Source organism: Eleginops maclovinus, chromosome 10 (assembly GCF_036324505.1).
Source record: "Eleginops maclovinus isolate JMC-PN-2008 ecotype Puerto Natales chromosome 10, JC_Emac_rtc_rv5, whole genome shotgun sequence".
Classification (NCBI taxonomy): Eukaryota; Metazoa; Chordata; class Actinopteri; order Perciformes; family Eleginopidae; genus Eleginops; species Eleginops maclovinus.
In genome coordinates this window covers 786824-799828 of record NC_086358.1, presented here as the reverse complement: position 1 = coordinate 799828, position 13005 = coordinate 786824, and the positions used below count along the sequence as shown (strand labels likewise).

The window sequence follows — 13005 nt, the reverse complement described above, 5'->3', positions numbered from 1 at the left end:
AAAGTAGAAGTTCTCAGGTCTTATACTTGAGTAAAGTACAAGTACTCAGGTCTTGTACTTGAGTAAAGTACAAGTACTCAGATCTTGTTCTTGAGTAAAGTAGAAGTACTCAGATCTTGTTCTTGAGTAAAGTAGAAGTACTCAGGTCTTGTTCTTGAGTAAAGTAGAAGTACTCAGATCTTGTACTTGAGTAAAGTAGAAGTACTCAGGTCTTGTACTTGAGTAAAGTAGAAGTACTCAGGTCTTGTACTTGAGTAAAGTAGAAGTACTCAGATCTTGTACTTGAGTAAAGTAGAAGTACTCAGGTCTTGTACTTGAGTAAAGTAGAAGTACTCAGATCTTGTTCTTGAGTAAAGTAGAAGTACTCAGGTCTTGTACTTGAGTAAAGTAGAAGTACTCAGATCTTGTACTTGAGTAAAGTAGAAGTACTCAGGTCTTGTACTTGAGTAAAGTAGAAGTACTCAGATCTTGTACTTGAGTAAAGTAGAAGTACTCAGGTCTTGTACTTGAGTAAAGTAGAAGTACTCAGGTCTTGTACTTGAGTTAAAGTAGAAGTACTCAGGTCTTGTACTTGGGTAAAGTACAAGTACTCAGATCTTGTACTTGAGTAAAAGTAGAAGTACTTAGATCTTGTACTTTGGTGAAAGTAGAAGTACTCAGATCTTGTACTTTGGTGAAAGTAGAAGTACTCAGATCTTGTACTTTGGTGAAAGTAGAAGTACTCAGGTCTTGTACTTGAGTAAAAGTAGAAGTACTCAGATCTTGTACTTTGGTGAAAGTAGAAGTACTCAGGTCTTGAACTTGAGTAAAGTAGAAGTACTCAGACCTTGTACTAGAGTAAAAGTAGAAGTACTCAGATCTTGTACTTGAGTAAAAGTAGGAGTACTCAGATCTTGTACTTTGGTGAAAGTAGAAGTACTCAGATCTTGTACTTGAGTAAAAGTAGAAGTACTCAGATCTTGTACTTGAGTAAAAGTAGAAGTACTCAGATCTTGTACTTGAGTAAAAGTAGAAGTACTCAGATCTTGTACTTGAGTAAAAGTAGAAGTACTCAGATCTTGTACTTTGGTGAAAGTAGAAGTACTCAGATCTTGTACTTGAGTAAAGTATAAGTACTCAGATCTTGTACTTGAGTTAAAGTAGAAGTACTCAGATCTTGTACTTGAGTAAAGTATAAGTACTCAGATCTTGTACCTGTCTAAAAGTAGAAGTACTCAGATCTTGTACTTGAGTAAAGTAGAAGTACTCAGATCTTGTACTTGAGTTAAAGTAGAAGTACTCAGATCTTGTACTTGAGTAAAGTAGAAGTACTCAGATCTTGTACTTGTTAAAATGTGTATTTATACATGTTTATGGTATATACTGCAGGATGTGTTGTCGCTGTGTCTCCAGCAGGGGGCAGGGTGACCCTTTAAGCTTTTCTAAAAACGATATTGATAAATATAATTTTGCTTCATGATCTTTAAATGATTTTGTATCAACACTATAAAGATAGAGTTCCTAGAGAATAGATAGTTTCATATATAAATACATACATTTAATTCCACTGAGATATAAACTTAGACAGATAGAACATTCAACAATTGTGCAAATGATTTGTGCTGATGATCCAAACGCCCAAATTACAGCTTTTTCCAAACGCTTTTTGCAGAAGAACATTCTAAACATTCAGTGTGAATTAAAGCCCATGCTTTCTGCACTTTTCTCTTCCCATTCAGTGCAGTAATATCCATGTTAGTGGCATCATTAATGACCTTATTTTATGAGGATTACATTCAGACAGAAGGGTTTCCTCTCCTCAGATTCCTGACACCAGGTATCTGGACTGCTCGTGTCTCTGCTGCATTGTACTTATCTAAAAATGAGGGTAAATATGCTTTATTGTTTATGCTAGTATTTTACAAGAAACCTTTCATATTTCTGCAGCAACTTTACTGGTTTTGATATTTTCTACAAGTATTTGTGCCTTAAATCTTTGTGATAATCTGGATATGAGAGGGTCATATGTGTTATTCTGCAGCCTGAGTCCAGTATTAGACTGGTTATGGATTCATTTAAACAACAAGGTTCACTTTCTGACATGATGATCCAGAGTTTGGGACAGCAAATGTCTCTGCTGTGGATATGAGAGGGTTTATTCTGCCGCCTAGAGGTCTTATTATGATATTAAAGGGTTAACTTATCGTTATATTTCAGTGTCTCTCTCTCTCTCTCTCTCTCTCTCTCTCTCTCTCTCTCTCTCTCTCTCTCTCTCTCTCTCTCTCTCTCTCTCTCTCTCTCTCTCTCTCTCTCTCTCTGTGCACTTTGCTGATGTGCAGCTGAGAGGGGGAACATGTCTCAGCTGCAGGAGACGGTTTTTTCCGCGCGTCCGAGGCTGTGTGGAGACCCGGACGCGGTGACGGTGCGTTCAGCTCCATGAGGGCACGTTGGGATGAACAGCCTCAGCCTCCGCGCGCTCACCGGGTGCGTGCTGTGCGCCCTGATCGTGTCCACGCTGCTCGGGAACGCGCTGGTGTGCGCCGCGGTGATCCGGTTCCGCCACCTTCGCTCCAAAGTCACCAACTCCTTCGTGGTGTCGCTCGCGGTGTCAGACCTCTGCGTGGCCGTCCTCGTGATGCCGTGGCGCGCGGTGTCCGAGGTCGCGGGCACGTGGCTGTTCGGCCACTTCTGCGACACGTGGGTCGCCTTTGACATCATGTGCTCCACCGCGTCCATCCTGAACCTGTGCGTCATCAGCATGGACCGATACTGGGCCATCTCCAGCCCCTTCCGCTATGAGCGAAGGATGACACGCAGGTTCGCCTACCTGATGATCGGCGTGGCGTGGACCCTCTCCATCCTCATCTCCTTCATCCCCGTGCAGCTCAACTGGCACCGCCTGCAGAACTCCACCGCGGCAAACAACGCGGCGGACTGCAACGCGCGCCTGAACCGCAGCTACGCCATCTCCTCCTCGCTCATCAGCTTCTACATCCCGGTGCTGATCATGGTGGGGACGTACACACGGATCTACCGCATCGCTCAGACCCAGATCCGGCGCATCTCCTCCCTGGAGAGCGCGGCGGCGGTGGGGCGAAGTGCGCGAAACCACCACCGCATGTCGACCCACGAAGAGAGTTCGCTGAAGACGTCCTTCAAGAGAGAAACCAAAGTGCTGAAGACCCTCTCCGTCATCATGGGGGTCTTCGTGTTCTGCTGGCTGCCCTTCTTCGTGCTGAACTGCGTGGTGCCGTTCTGTGACGCGCAGCGGGCCGGCGCCTGCGTCAGCGACACCACCTTCAGCGTGTTCGTGTGGTTTGGCTGGGCCAACTCTTCCCTGAACCCGGTCATCTACGCCTTCAATGCAGACTTCCGGAAGGCCTTCTCCACACTCCTGGGCTGTGGGCGGTTCTGCTCCAGTTCTGAGGTGCAGGCGGTGGACTTCAGCAACGAGCTGGTGTCCTACCGCCACGACACCACCCTGCAAAAGGAAGTGCTTCCGGGTCAAAGTGTGCAGAGACAGGAAATGAACTTCGACAAAGTCTCCGTCATTTCCGGTGATTCCCGGCGCCACCGGAACCTGCTGCTGCCCTCTATCCTGCAGAGCGAGGCGGAGATCTGTCTGGACCTGATGCCCTTCAACTCATCCGGACCTGCCGACTGCTACCTGATCCCAGGTCAGATCCCAGACCTGTGAGGGGTCCAACATCTGGGACAAGTGGAGCCAAATTCAGATTTTATTTTTACATTTTATTGTCTTTTACTGGACTTTAAAGACTCTGCACGCAGGTTTACTTCACACTCTACTGGTTTCCTGTGTCGATGAGTTCTCAATCTGGACCTCCCATCATAGGGAAGAGTTCAGAGGACTTAAAACCCAGAAATGAGTTGGGATGTGTTCTTCGGATTCCCTCCCTTTCCTTTAGACACAGGCCACTGAAGCACATTCTCCTGGTGTCCAAATGTTGGTTCTTCACTTCTGTGATGCCAATGGACCCAAGAAGGCTTTCAGCCATTGACTGATCGGGAGGGAGACGTCTGAAGATCAGCGGATAGCTTTTTTGAGATTGAAAATATGGGAAATGCAAGGATGTGTGTTTGGAGAACAAAGTGAGGATGTTGAGAGAAGCTTCAGTGATATAGGATGAACGAATGAGAAGAGGCTAATATCAAGAATCCAATCCAGATCTGTGGATCGTTTGAAGAATAACTGAAACTACAAGAGCATATTCTTCTTGGACTTTATTTCCGGGATTTAAATGTTGTTGAATCTTTGCTTTTTATCCTCAAAAAGACAGAAGTGTAAGAAATAAAGTGGAACTGACGCTTTATTTTCCCCCCAATCATTCTTCACATTGTGCATTATTCTCCACTGTTCCCAGTACTTTAAATGGGCTCTACTGGTCATGTTCAGCTGCTCCACGTCCAGAGCAGCGCCGCTAGGACCCTGATGAGAGGACAGCACCCCCATCCTCAAATCCCTGCCCTGGTCCCGGTCTCACTCAGGAAGTGCTCCCTCCTACCTCAGAGAAACCTCCGCTCTGGAAAAGATGACCTCCTCCGTCCCCCCCCAGGACCAAACCCAGAACCATGGGAGACTGTGGGTGCTTTATTAAAGTGTTCCATGCTTCTGATAAACGAATAAATACAGCTCAGTTTAATTAAGTGTACTTATCTTCTCCAAAGGGGGAAATTGTTTTCCAAATGTTTCAAATCCACAAATTATAATAAATGGTCAAGTCATTTTAGTTCCCAGGTAATCTAAAGTGCGTTACGTTAGCATCACCACACACAATAAAGGATAAGTGCATAAGAGAGAGGATGTTGTTCAAAGTCTGCTCTGAAAATACAGAATAACCTGCAAAAAGTAAATGAATTCATGTGGAACACCAGTCTGTCGTCTCAAGCTCTAAGAGTTACGGTAATTCAAAGCATGCATTTAAAACCATCACACTTCAGAGCATAAATGACCTGCAAAGACACAGTTTGCATGTCTAAAAGCAAACACAGCGTCTGTAGAAACACACTATTATCCAAGGGCTGTTCCATAGAGAAGGTTCACCTTCAGCTGAAAGCAGGAAAGGTATGAATATTAGCAGAGCCATAGAGCAGCTTGGCCCGCCCTGCAGGACTAAAGCACTTTATTGTGGAGCTTTTTATCCGAGCTGTTTGCTTTGGTGAGTGACGTTCTGAACCGGGCTGTGTTTGATGTGAGCGCTTGGGTCTGGACCTTTGATATGTTAAAGACAGACGATAATCAACAACAATTACACAATTAGCTTCAGTGGTTAATTGGCTCTTCAGGTAATTGCAGGAGGTTTCAGTCGGGGAAACATCAGGGTGAAGAGAGGAGCGGATCTGGATGTGAAGGTCCAAAAGCTTCTGTACAGCCGTGTTTAGAAAAGACAGTCAATGGGTTTCAATATTGGACAGTTTTCTCACAGGTTTCAGATCTTGAGAACATTTTGACGGTAAAATTGTATTTCCTACGGAGGTCGACAGTTTCAAACCTCTTCCATCAGGACGAACTGCTGATGCAGATACAGAAACTCAGGTCAGAACTCATGCAGAAACATCTGCAGCAGCTCTTCAACACCTACAGAAACATCTGCAGCAGCTCTTCAACACATACAGAAACATCTGCAGCAGCTCTTCAACACATGCAGCATTTAGAGAACAATCAGCAGAGGAAACATGAGCAGCGTTTACTAAAAGCTGCAGAAACCAAACGCTGCAAGAAGCTCCAACACAACGGAGACCAGGGGACACTAAAGAGAGACGCACACAGCTGGAGACCAGGGGACACTAAAGACAGACGCACACAGCTGGAGACCAGGGGACACTAAAGAGAGACGCACACAGCTGGAGACCAGGGGACACTAAAGAGAGACGCACACAGCTGAGACCAGGGGACACTAAAGAGAGACGCACACAGCTGGAGACCAGGGGACACTAAAGAGAGACGCACACAGCTGGAGACCAGGGGACACTAAAGAGAGACGCACACAGCTGAGACCAGGGGACACTAAAGAGAGACGCACACAGCTGGAGACCAGGGGACACTAAAGAGAGACGCACACAGCTGGAGACCAGGGGACACTAAAGAGAGAAGCACACAGCTGGAGACCAGGGGACACTAAAGAGAGACGCACACAGCTGGAGACCAGGGGACACTAAAGAGAGACGCAAACAGCTGGAGACCAGGGGAGACTAAAGAGAGACGCACACAGCTGGAGACCAGGGGACACTAAAGAGAGACGCACACAGCTGGAGACCAGGGGACACTAAAGAGAGAAGCACACAGCTGGAGACCAGGGGACACTAAAGAGAGACGCAAACAGCTGGAGACCAGGGGAGACTAAAGAGAGACGCACACAGCTGGAGACCAGGGGACACTAAAGAGAGACGCACACAGCTGGAGACCAGGGGACACTAAAGAGAGACGCAAACAGCTGGAGACCAGGGGAGACTAAAGAGAGACGCACACAGCTGGAGACCAGGGGAGACTAAAGAGAGACGCACACAGCTGGAGACCAGGGGACACTAAAGAGAGAAGCACACAGCTGGAGACCAGGGGACACTAAAGAGAGACGCAAACAGCTGGAGACCAGGGGAGACTAAAGAGAGACGCACACAGCTGGGACCGGAGCTCTGGGTGACGTTCAGGAATAGAAATATTGTTTCTCTTGTGGATCCATGGCTTCAGGGAGGTCAAAGGTCAGGAAGCACATCATCACACACACATACACACACACACACACACGCACACACACACACTTTCATCTGCAGGAGAAGAGGGGGGGTTGTGTTGGAGCCTCTTCACTCTTCAGCCTGGAACAACACTGTCTTTGTGTCTGCTCCAGATGCACTACAAGGTAATTGCCCCCCCCCCATTTTGTGTACAGCACACTGAACTCAAAGCGTGGACTTTTGTTAGGACTGTGCTTCCCTACGCCTCATTGTATGTCCAACATGGCCAGAACATGTACATACAAACTAGATTTTGTATTGCACGTTTCTTTCTCAGTTTGTCGGCATTTATTTCAGTCAAATAAAATATAATCAACATGAAGCTCACTTCACACCTTCCACAACTCCATCTGCAGTTGCAAGTCGCAGTTAAAACTCTAAAAGATGCTTTATTGGTTTTATTTTTGGTGCACACTGCACACTAAGAAACATGTATAGTACTTCAATTAACCAAAGCACATTAATGAACTTTCCCCCTCTCGCTCACAGGGCAAAGGATTGTGGGTCAGAATAAGAGAAGCATGCTGCAGAATGAGGATAGCTTGGTGTTTTCCACATCACACAAACCATGCATCGGGATAAGTAATGTTTGGCAGTATGGTAGAGCAGGCAGGGGGGGTAACAGGCTGCAGGACTGAGAGTCTCCAGGTGTTTCTAATGAGTTTAATCAGAGCAGAGCCTGAGGAGCTTCATCAGATCACAGCCTCTGCTTCTGCTGCAGGAAACATGGACCTCACAACGTCTCTCAGGTGAGGACAAACATCCATCAGGAGCGTGTGAATGTGGCCTGGATGGAGATATCTGTCGCTGCCAGCTGTATGAAACACAGAGAGAAACTGAAGCAGAAGTTAAGAAATGTGGGGTGGGACTGTTAAATCTGCGAGACAACTTTAAACCTTAATTTGAACACTGGAAAAAGACTGGGTTGATGAAGAGGATGTAGCTTTCTGATTTATTTACTTCTTTGTAGCTCACTGTTTTTCTCCAATGATCTGTGGTCCTCACTCCAGTATAGTAGGTGTGGTAATGCCCATTAAAAGCGAGGTGCTACCCGCCGTAAAAGAAGAAGAAGAAGATGAGTCTGATCACTTTGAGCTGCTTCTGAGGGTTCATGTCTGTGTGCAGGACTCTTTGGCTCTGCCTGCTGCTGTCTGCCCCTGGGGAGGGGTTTCCTGCAACAAGCAGAGGTGAGTCTTCTGACTAAACACAGATCGCTTCAGACTTGGACAAAACAGAAGTTGTGACTACTGTTCAATCTGCAAGACCTTGAAACAAAATGACAAAGAGCAGCACTGTTTTAACTCCTTAAACAAGTTTCAGACGGGCAGAAGAATCAGCTTTTGTGCATTAAGATTAAGAAACACCTTTGCTGATCCCGTAGCAGAAAAACACACAGACTCTGTGTATTTGGTCTGATTGGGACTTGAACCGGCGACCCTACACATGGTACTAGAAGTTAAAAAAGGAATGAGTGGAAGAATCAAGAATCACAAGTTCAGATCAGAAGTTAAACAAAAACTTGAAGAAGCAAATGTTAAATAAAAAAAGCCGTGTTTTATAATCAATTTGGTTCAAAGCTTTTCAAGTACAGTGCACTTTTATATTTATTGTGCCGTTCTTCTGCTACGTAATGTTGTGTTGAAGAAGCTACCCCCTCCAAAGTTTGTTGTGCGTAAGACGTGTTTGTGTTGAATTGCAAATGATCCAAAGTAATTCTGCACCGAAGTGTATAATGGACCTGAAATCTGTCCCTGCAGACTACGTATACCCCTACACGGCTGCCTGGGGCTCTGGAAGATCCAGCCCTCGCTTTGGAGGCCCTCCTCTGAACCTGCAGTATGGAACTGCCCCCCCAGAGGACAGCAGCCAAACTGGAAACCAGTCCCCGTCCGGTGGGGCACTTTAACAAATAAAGAACAACCTGTTTGATTTTTAAACGTTTCAGTTTTGGACGGGCAGAATGTTGAATATCATTTCTTGTGCAAAACACAAACGATGCCTTTGAATTGCAAATGATCCAAAGTTCTTCTGCACTCAATGATTTCTTGGACCTTACATCTGTCCCTACAGACTACGTATACCCCCCCACTGAGGCGTGGGGCTCCAGTGGAGGATCTGAGCCCCCCTCTGGTGGTGGAGCTCCCAGTGCGGCTCCACCCAGTTACGAGCCGAACAAGTTCATCGAGACTTGGGATTCAAACCAACCCTCCAGTGCTGCTGCAGTCCAGTCCCAGGATGAAGGGTCCGGCAGCCCCACTGCTCCCCCTCCTGGATTTAAGGTTCCCATCGTCTGGGATCAGCCTCCCTCTGAACCTGGTCCCGCCGGGACCTCCGATGAGGGTGCCGGTGTGGCGACGTCCCGCCTGGTCCACAGCGTTTCTCCTGCTGCCTGGAACCAGCTTCCAATGTTGGACTTTGGTGAAGGACCTGTTCCGTACATCGGGGCTCCTGGAGGGTACCACTTGGGTCCTGGATCCTTTCCTTTCGGCATCATTGAGTCTGTGGAAAGCGGCAGTAAGTCTTCCAATGACCTTTGAATTGGTTCTGAAGCTTTGATATAACTATGTTCTCCATAAACTGCTGTACATTTGGAAACCCGTCTGTAGTTGCAGATGGTACTGCAGCTGGATTTGTTGATGGACCCGTTCCCTCTGACGGTGCCACTCGTTACACAAACGCAGACCCGACAGAAGAAGGCAAGTCTTTAAATTCTTTACTGGTTTAGAAGCATAAAATGAACTTCATTCCCTAAAAACTTGGACATTTTGCCTTCTTTTTCCAGGTCGGACTGGTGGAAACACAGCTCTGGTTGGTGGGTTTGTAGATGGACCCTATGACGGTGCCACTCGTTACACCAACGCAGCCCCGACAACCGGTGGTCAGTCTTTTAACTTTTGGACTAGTTCAGAAGCTTTAAATGAACTATATACTCCATAAACTGCTGGACATGTTGCCTAAAGCTGTGTCTGGTTCCAGGTCAGACTGGTAGTAACCCAGCGTCCACCGGTAGACTTGATGAAGGACTTGATCCCAGAGGTGGACAACCTACTGGTTTTGCTAACCCTAACCCAGTGACAAAAGACAGTAAGTCTTCTAACCTATTAGTTTTCCTTTGTCTCCTCTGCACTTTGCCTAAATCTGTCTCTGGTTTCAGGTCAGACTGGTAGTAACCCAGTGATGTCCTATGATTATGGAGGTTTTCCTTTCGGACACATGGACTCTGCAAACAAAGACGGTGCATTTCCCAACAATTGTTAGTTTGGAAGCTAGACATCTCATTGACTTTTTGCCTAAATCTGTCTCCAGTTGCAGAAAGTAACACCCCGGCCTCAGGATTTCATGATGGACCTGATCCCTATAGTGGTGCTACTCAATACTCCAACGCAGGCTACCCAGTGACAAACGACGGTAAGTCTTCTAAGCTGTTTCTGGTTGGTAGGTCCGGATGTGTAAACTGTAATATCTAAATGCTGCTTCTGTGTTTAGTTGTGACAGAAAGCAGAGCGATCCCGAGCTCGGCTACCAGCTGGACGGTTGGTGGACCGGATCCTAAAGGCGGTCCTGCTTTGGGCGTCTTGTTCGGTGCTGATTCTTCACCATCCAGCTCCAATGGCCAAACGTTTGTTAAGCAGCCTGTAGGGGGCGCTGACGAACCACCCTACGACCCGTATCGTGACCCAGCCGTCGGGTTTTCCTGGGTCGGCACCTCGCTCATCAAACCCAACAACTGGAGGCCACAGATCCAGGGTCCCGGCCTCTGGGAACCGAACACAGAGACGCCGGCGAGCAACATATCCCCTCCGCTGCCTTCGTCCTACATCGTCCAGTCCAGGAGCGGCTACTGGCGGCAAAAGGAAGTCCTATCCCACACCAGTTACTCCCCAAAGTTTGAATCCCGGGACTTTGAAGCACCGAGGAGGCGGACGGCACCGGGGAGTCTTTCCATTGCAGGAACCAAGGTCTTCTGAGGTACACCGCACACCCGTTTAAGCTCCACATGCACGGGGACTTTAACGCTGGAGAGATGAAGAGGTAACTCTTTAGTTGCACAATAAATACAGAATAAATGACTCGCTGCATGTAAAGCACAGAGATTATTTACTGCTATAATCCAAAAACACACGGAGGAATCCCATTGGTCCAGAGAGATGCTGCCTTCAGGGACCAACACAGAAACACCATTTTATTGATTCATGACTAACCTTTGACTTTTTCTTGCAGGCGAACTCTGACAGTTTCCTGGAAACGTATGAATAAAAACCATTGTTTCAGACCATAACGAAGTTTTGGCTTCTTTGTCAGTCTAAGCTGTTTACTGGCACTGTGCATTGGTGACCATTAACTCCACCTCACAGGCGGGAAAACTGCCGGGGTATATTTAAAAACGTGACTGTAACCGTCTGACCAAAGACTGGAAACTGAGAAAATATTAAAATATGAGTCTCGCTGCTCTCATCTTTAAATTGTTCTCTTCGTCCTCACACACTGATTACTGAGTGGACATCTGTCCTCTGAAGAGCCTCTTCTGAGCAGCAACAACACACGCACACACAGTCTGCTGGATCTGCAGGAAACATGGAGCTGCAGCGGTAATCACTCAACATTATAACACACTGCGTCATGCAGGAAGATAGACATGTTTAGAAATGTCTGAACAACACGTATAAATGTCCCGAAAAATGGGACATTGTTTAGGGAAATAACCTTCTGTGAAAAGTTATAAAACATAATGTCTGCACTTCAACGCCCCGACGAGCCACGAAACAGACGTGTGTGTGTACTCTGCTGATGAGCCTCTCCACTTTTGATGATCTTGTGTCTGCAGGCGTTGATCTCACACACACACACACACACTCTCTCTCTCTATGTATTATAATATCGTGTTTGTAGTTCTGCTGCCTCCTGGTGGCTAAAACCGGAACTGAACTGTGAACCAAAATATAGATGACTTGGAGACCGTATCCTATGTTTATATTTTATGGTCAGTAGTCTGGTGTATGACAGTGTTTTCTGATATTATCTAGAACAGCGTTTCTCAAACTATGGGCCGCGGACCGGCGCCGGTCCACAGAGCCGGTGAAACAGTGAAATGATGCCCCCCCCCCCCGACTGAATTTCTTGCTTCAAGACTCTATAATGTGAACTGTTAGAAAGCCCACACACTGACATCATGAGTGTGTGTGGTGATGATGTCATTGTCTTTCCTGATTTGAGTTGTTGAATGACGTCATCGGAGCAGCCGGTGAAATGTTGTACTTCCTGTTGTGGTTTGTGGCGGCGGGTGACACAGCGCTTTCCCTCAACATCTCCTTTACTGTGCTGCTGGTCAGTGCTGTGCGTAACTACACAAAGGTGAGCTTCATTTGTGCAATGCGAATGTGTTTGTGTGTAGTAAGTAGACAACACGGATCTGTGATGGCTGTCTCTAGCTCGTTAGCGGGGCCGGATGCTAGTGCTAGCTTAGTTGCTAACTTCTGGGTACCGTTTATTTCACTCGCTTGTTTGTGCTGTTGTATAATTATTGAGTTATGGATAACTGATCATTATTAATGTCATCCCCTTGTTTGTGCTGTTGTATAATTATTGAGTTATGGATAACTGATCATTATTAATGTCATCCCCTTGGTTGTGCTGTTGTTGCAGCCCACAGCTACACATGGCCAAGAACGTTAATGAGAGAGCGTTTAATTGTGACTGTAAAATCAGTCCTATCCTAGGCTCAGTTTGTTCAGCCAAAATAAAACCATTCTGATGTCTGTGGGGAATGTTCATGAAAATCAGTTCGGGTTATTTAGCATTGCTATTTTTGGTAGTTATGTTCAGCCAAAGCACTTTTGTAGGGTTATATATATCTATGGGCACATAGACCTGTAATTATTAGAGTCTAATAATGAGGATACTAATCATAATAGTGATAATTATAGTTATCATAGTATTTATAATTATTATATCTATCTACACAAAGGGGCGGGGCCAGGGTTTGGGGCCTCTTAACCCAAAAGTCTGACATGACAAAGAAGTTTGAGACAGCTGATCTAGAGATCACTCTCTCATTATACTCTGTTTATTTATACCTCCTGTGCCATGCCGTAAACCAAACCTTCTCCAGATTTAGGATCAATAAAGTAAATCTATTCTAATTTGTACTTTAACATGTTTCCTTTATCTGATATCCATGAAAAAAATAAGACATGTAGGACCTAAATAAAGTGCAGGTGTAGTTTCTGATCCGTCCACACGATGGCGTCAGTGTCCATCCTCAGGGTAAAACAGCAG

General features: G+C 46.1%; 2 protein-coding genes across 3 annotated transcripts in view; both read left to right on the top strand.

The window, feature by feature from the left end:
* The window catches only part of LOC134870884 (D(5)-like dopamine receptor), a 10116-nt gene extending 6440 nt beyond the window's left edge, over window positions 1-3676 (top strand). Inside the window, exons 2-3 of the mRNA XM_063893385.1 lie at window positions 523-548; window positions 2440-3676. Of these exons, the coding sequence (XP_063749455.1) occupies window positions 2615-3676 (1062 nt within the window). The 5' untranslated portion in view covers window positions 523-548; window positions 2440-2614. The remainder of the gene's footprint in view (window positions 1-522; window positions 549-2439) is intronic.
* Window positions 3677-7349: 3673 nt separating this feature from the next.
* On the top strand, window positions 7350-11003 carry LOC134871039 (nascent polypeptide-associated complex subunit alpha, muscle-specific form-like). Of its 2 annotated transcripts, XR_010166629.1 has the most exons (11): window positions 7350-7478; window positions 7855-7916; window positions 8487-8621; window positions 8800-9243; window positions 9336-9425; window positions 9512-9607; window positions 9706-9813; window positions 9884-9964; window positions 10036-10137; window positions 10216-10761; window positions 10951-11003. XR_010166629.1 is itself a non-coding variant. In XM_063893625.1 (10 exons), the coding sequence occupies exons 1-10, from the start codon at window positions 7387-7389 to the stop codon at window positions 10695-10697; spliced, it is 1692 nt and encodes a 563-aa protein (XP_063749695.1). In that variant the 5' UTR covers window positions 7350-7386; the 3' UTR covers window positions 10698-10944. The 2 variants fall into 2 exon arrangements, 1 of the variants encoding a protein (XP_063749695.1); XM_063893625.1 differs by lacking the exon at window positions 10951-11003 and having other exon boundaries at window positions 10216-10944.
* The last annotated feature ends 2002 nt before the right edge of the window (window positions 11004-13005 follow it).

Coding starts and splice junctions, on each gene's coding strand:
- LOC134871039 (XM_063893625.1), top strand. CDS start 7,387: ATGAGTTTAATCAGAGCAGAGCCTGAGGAGCTTCATCAGATCACAGCC. Junction 7,917..8,486: donor GTTTCCTGCAACAAGCAGAG/GTGAGTCTTCTG, acceptor CTGTCCCTGCAG/ACTACGTATACCCCTACACG. Junction 9,244..9,335: donor TGAGTCTGTGGAAAGCGGCA/GTAAGTCTTCCA, acceptor ACCCGTCTGTAG/TTGCAGATGGTACTGCAGCT.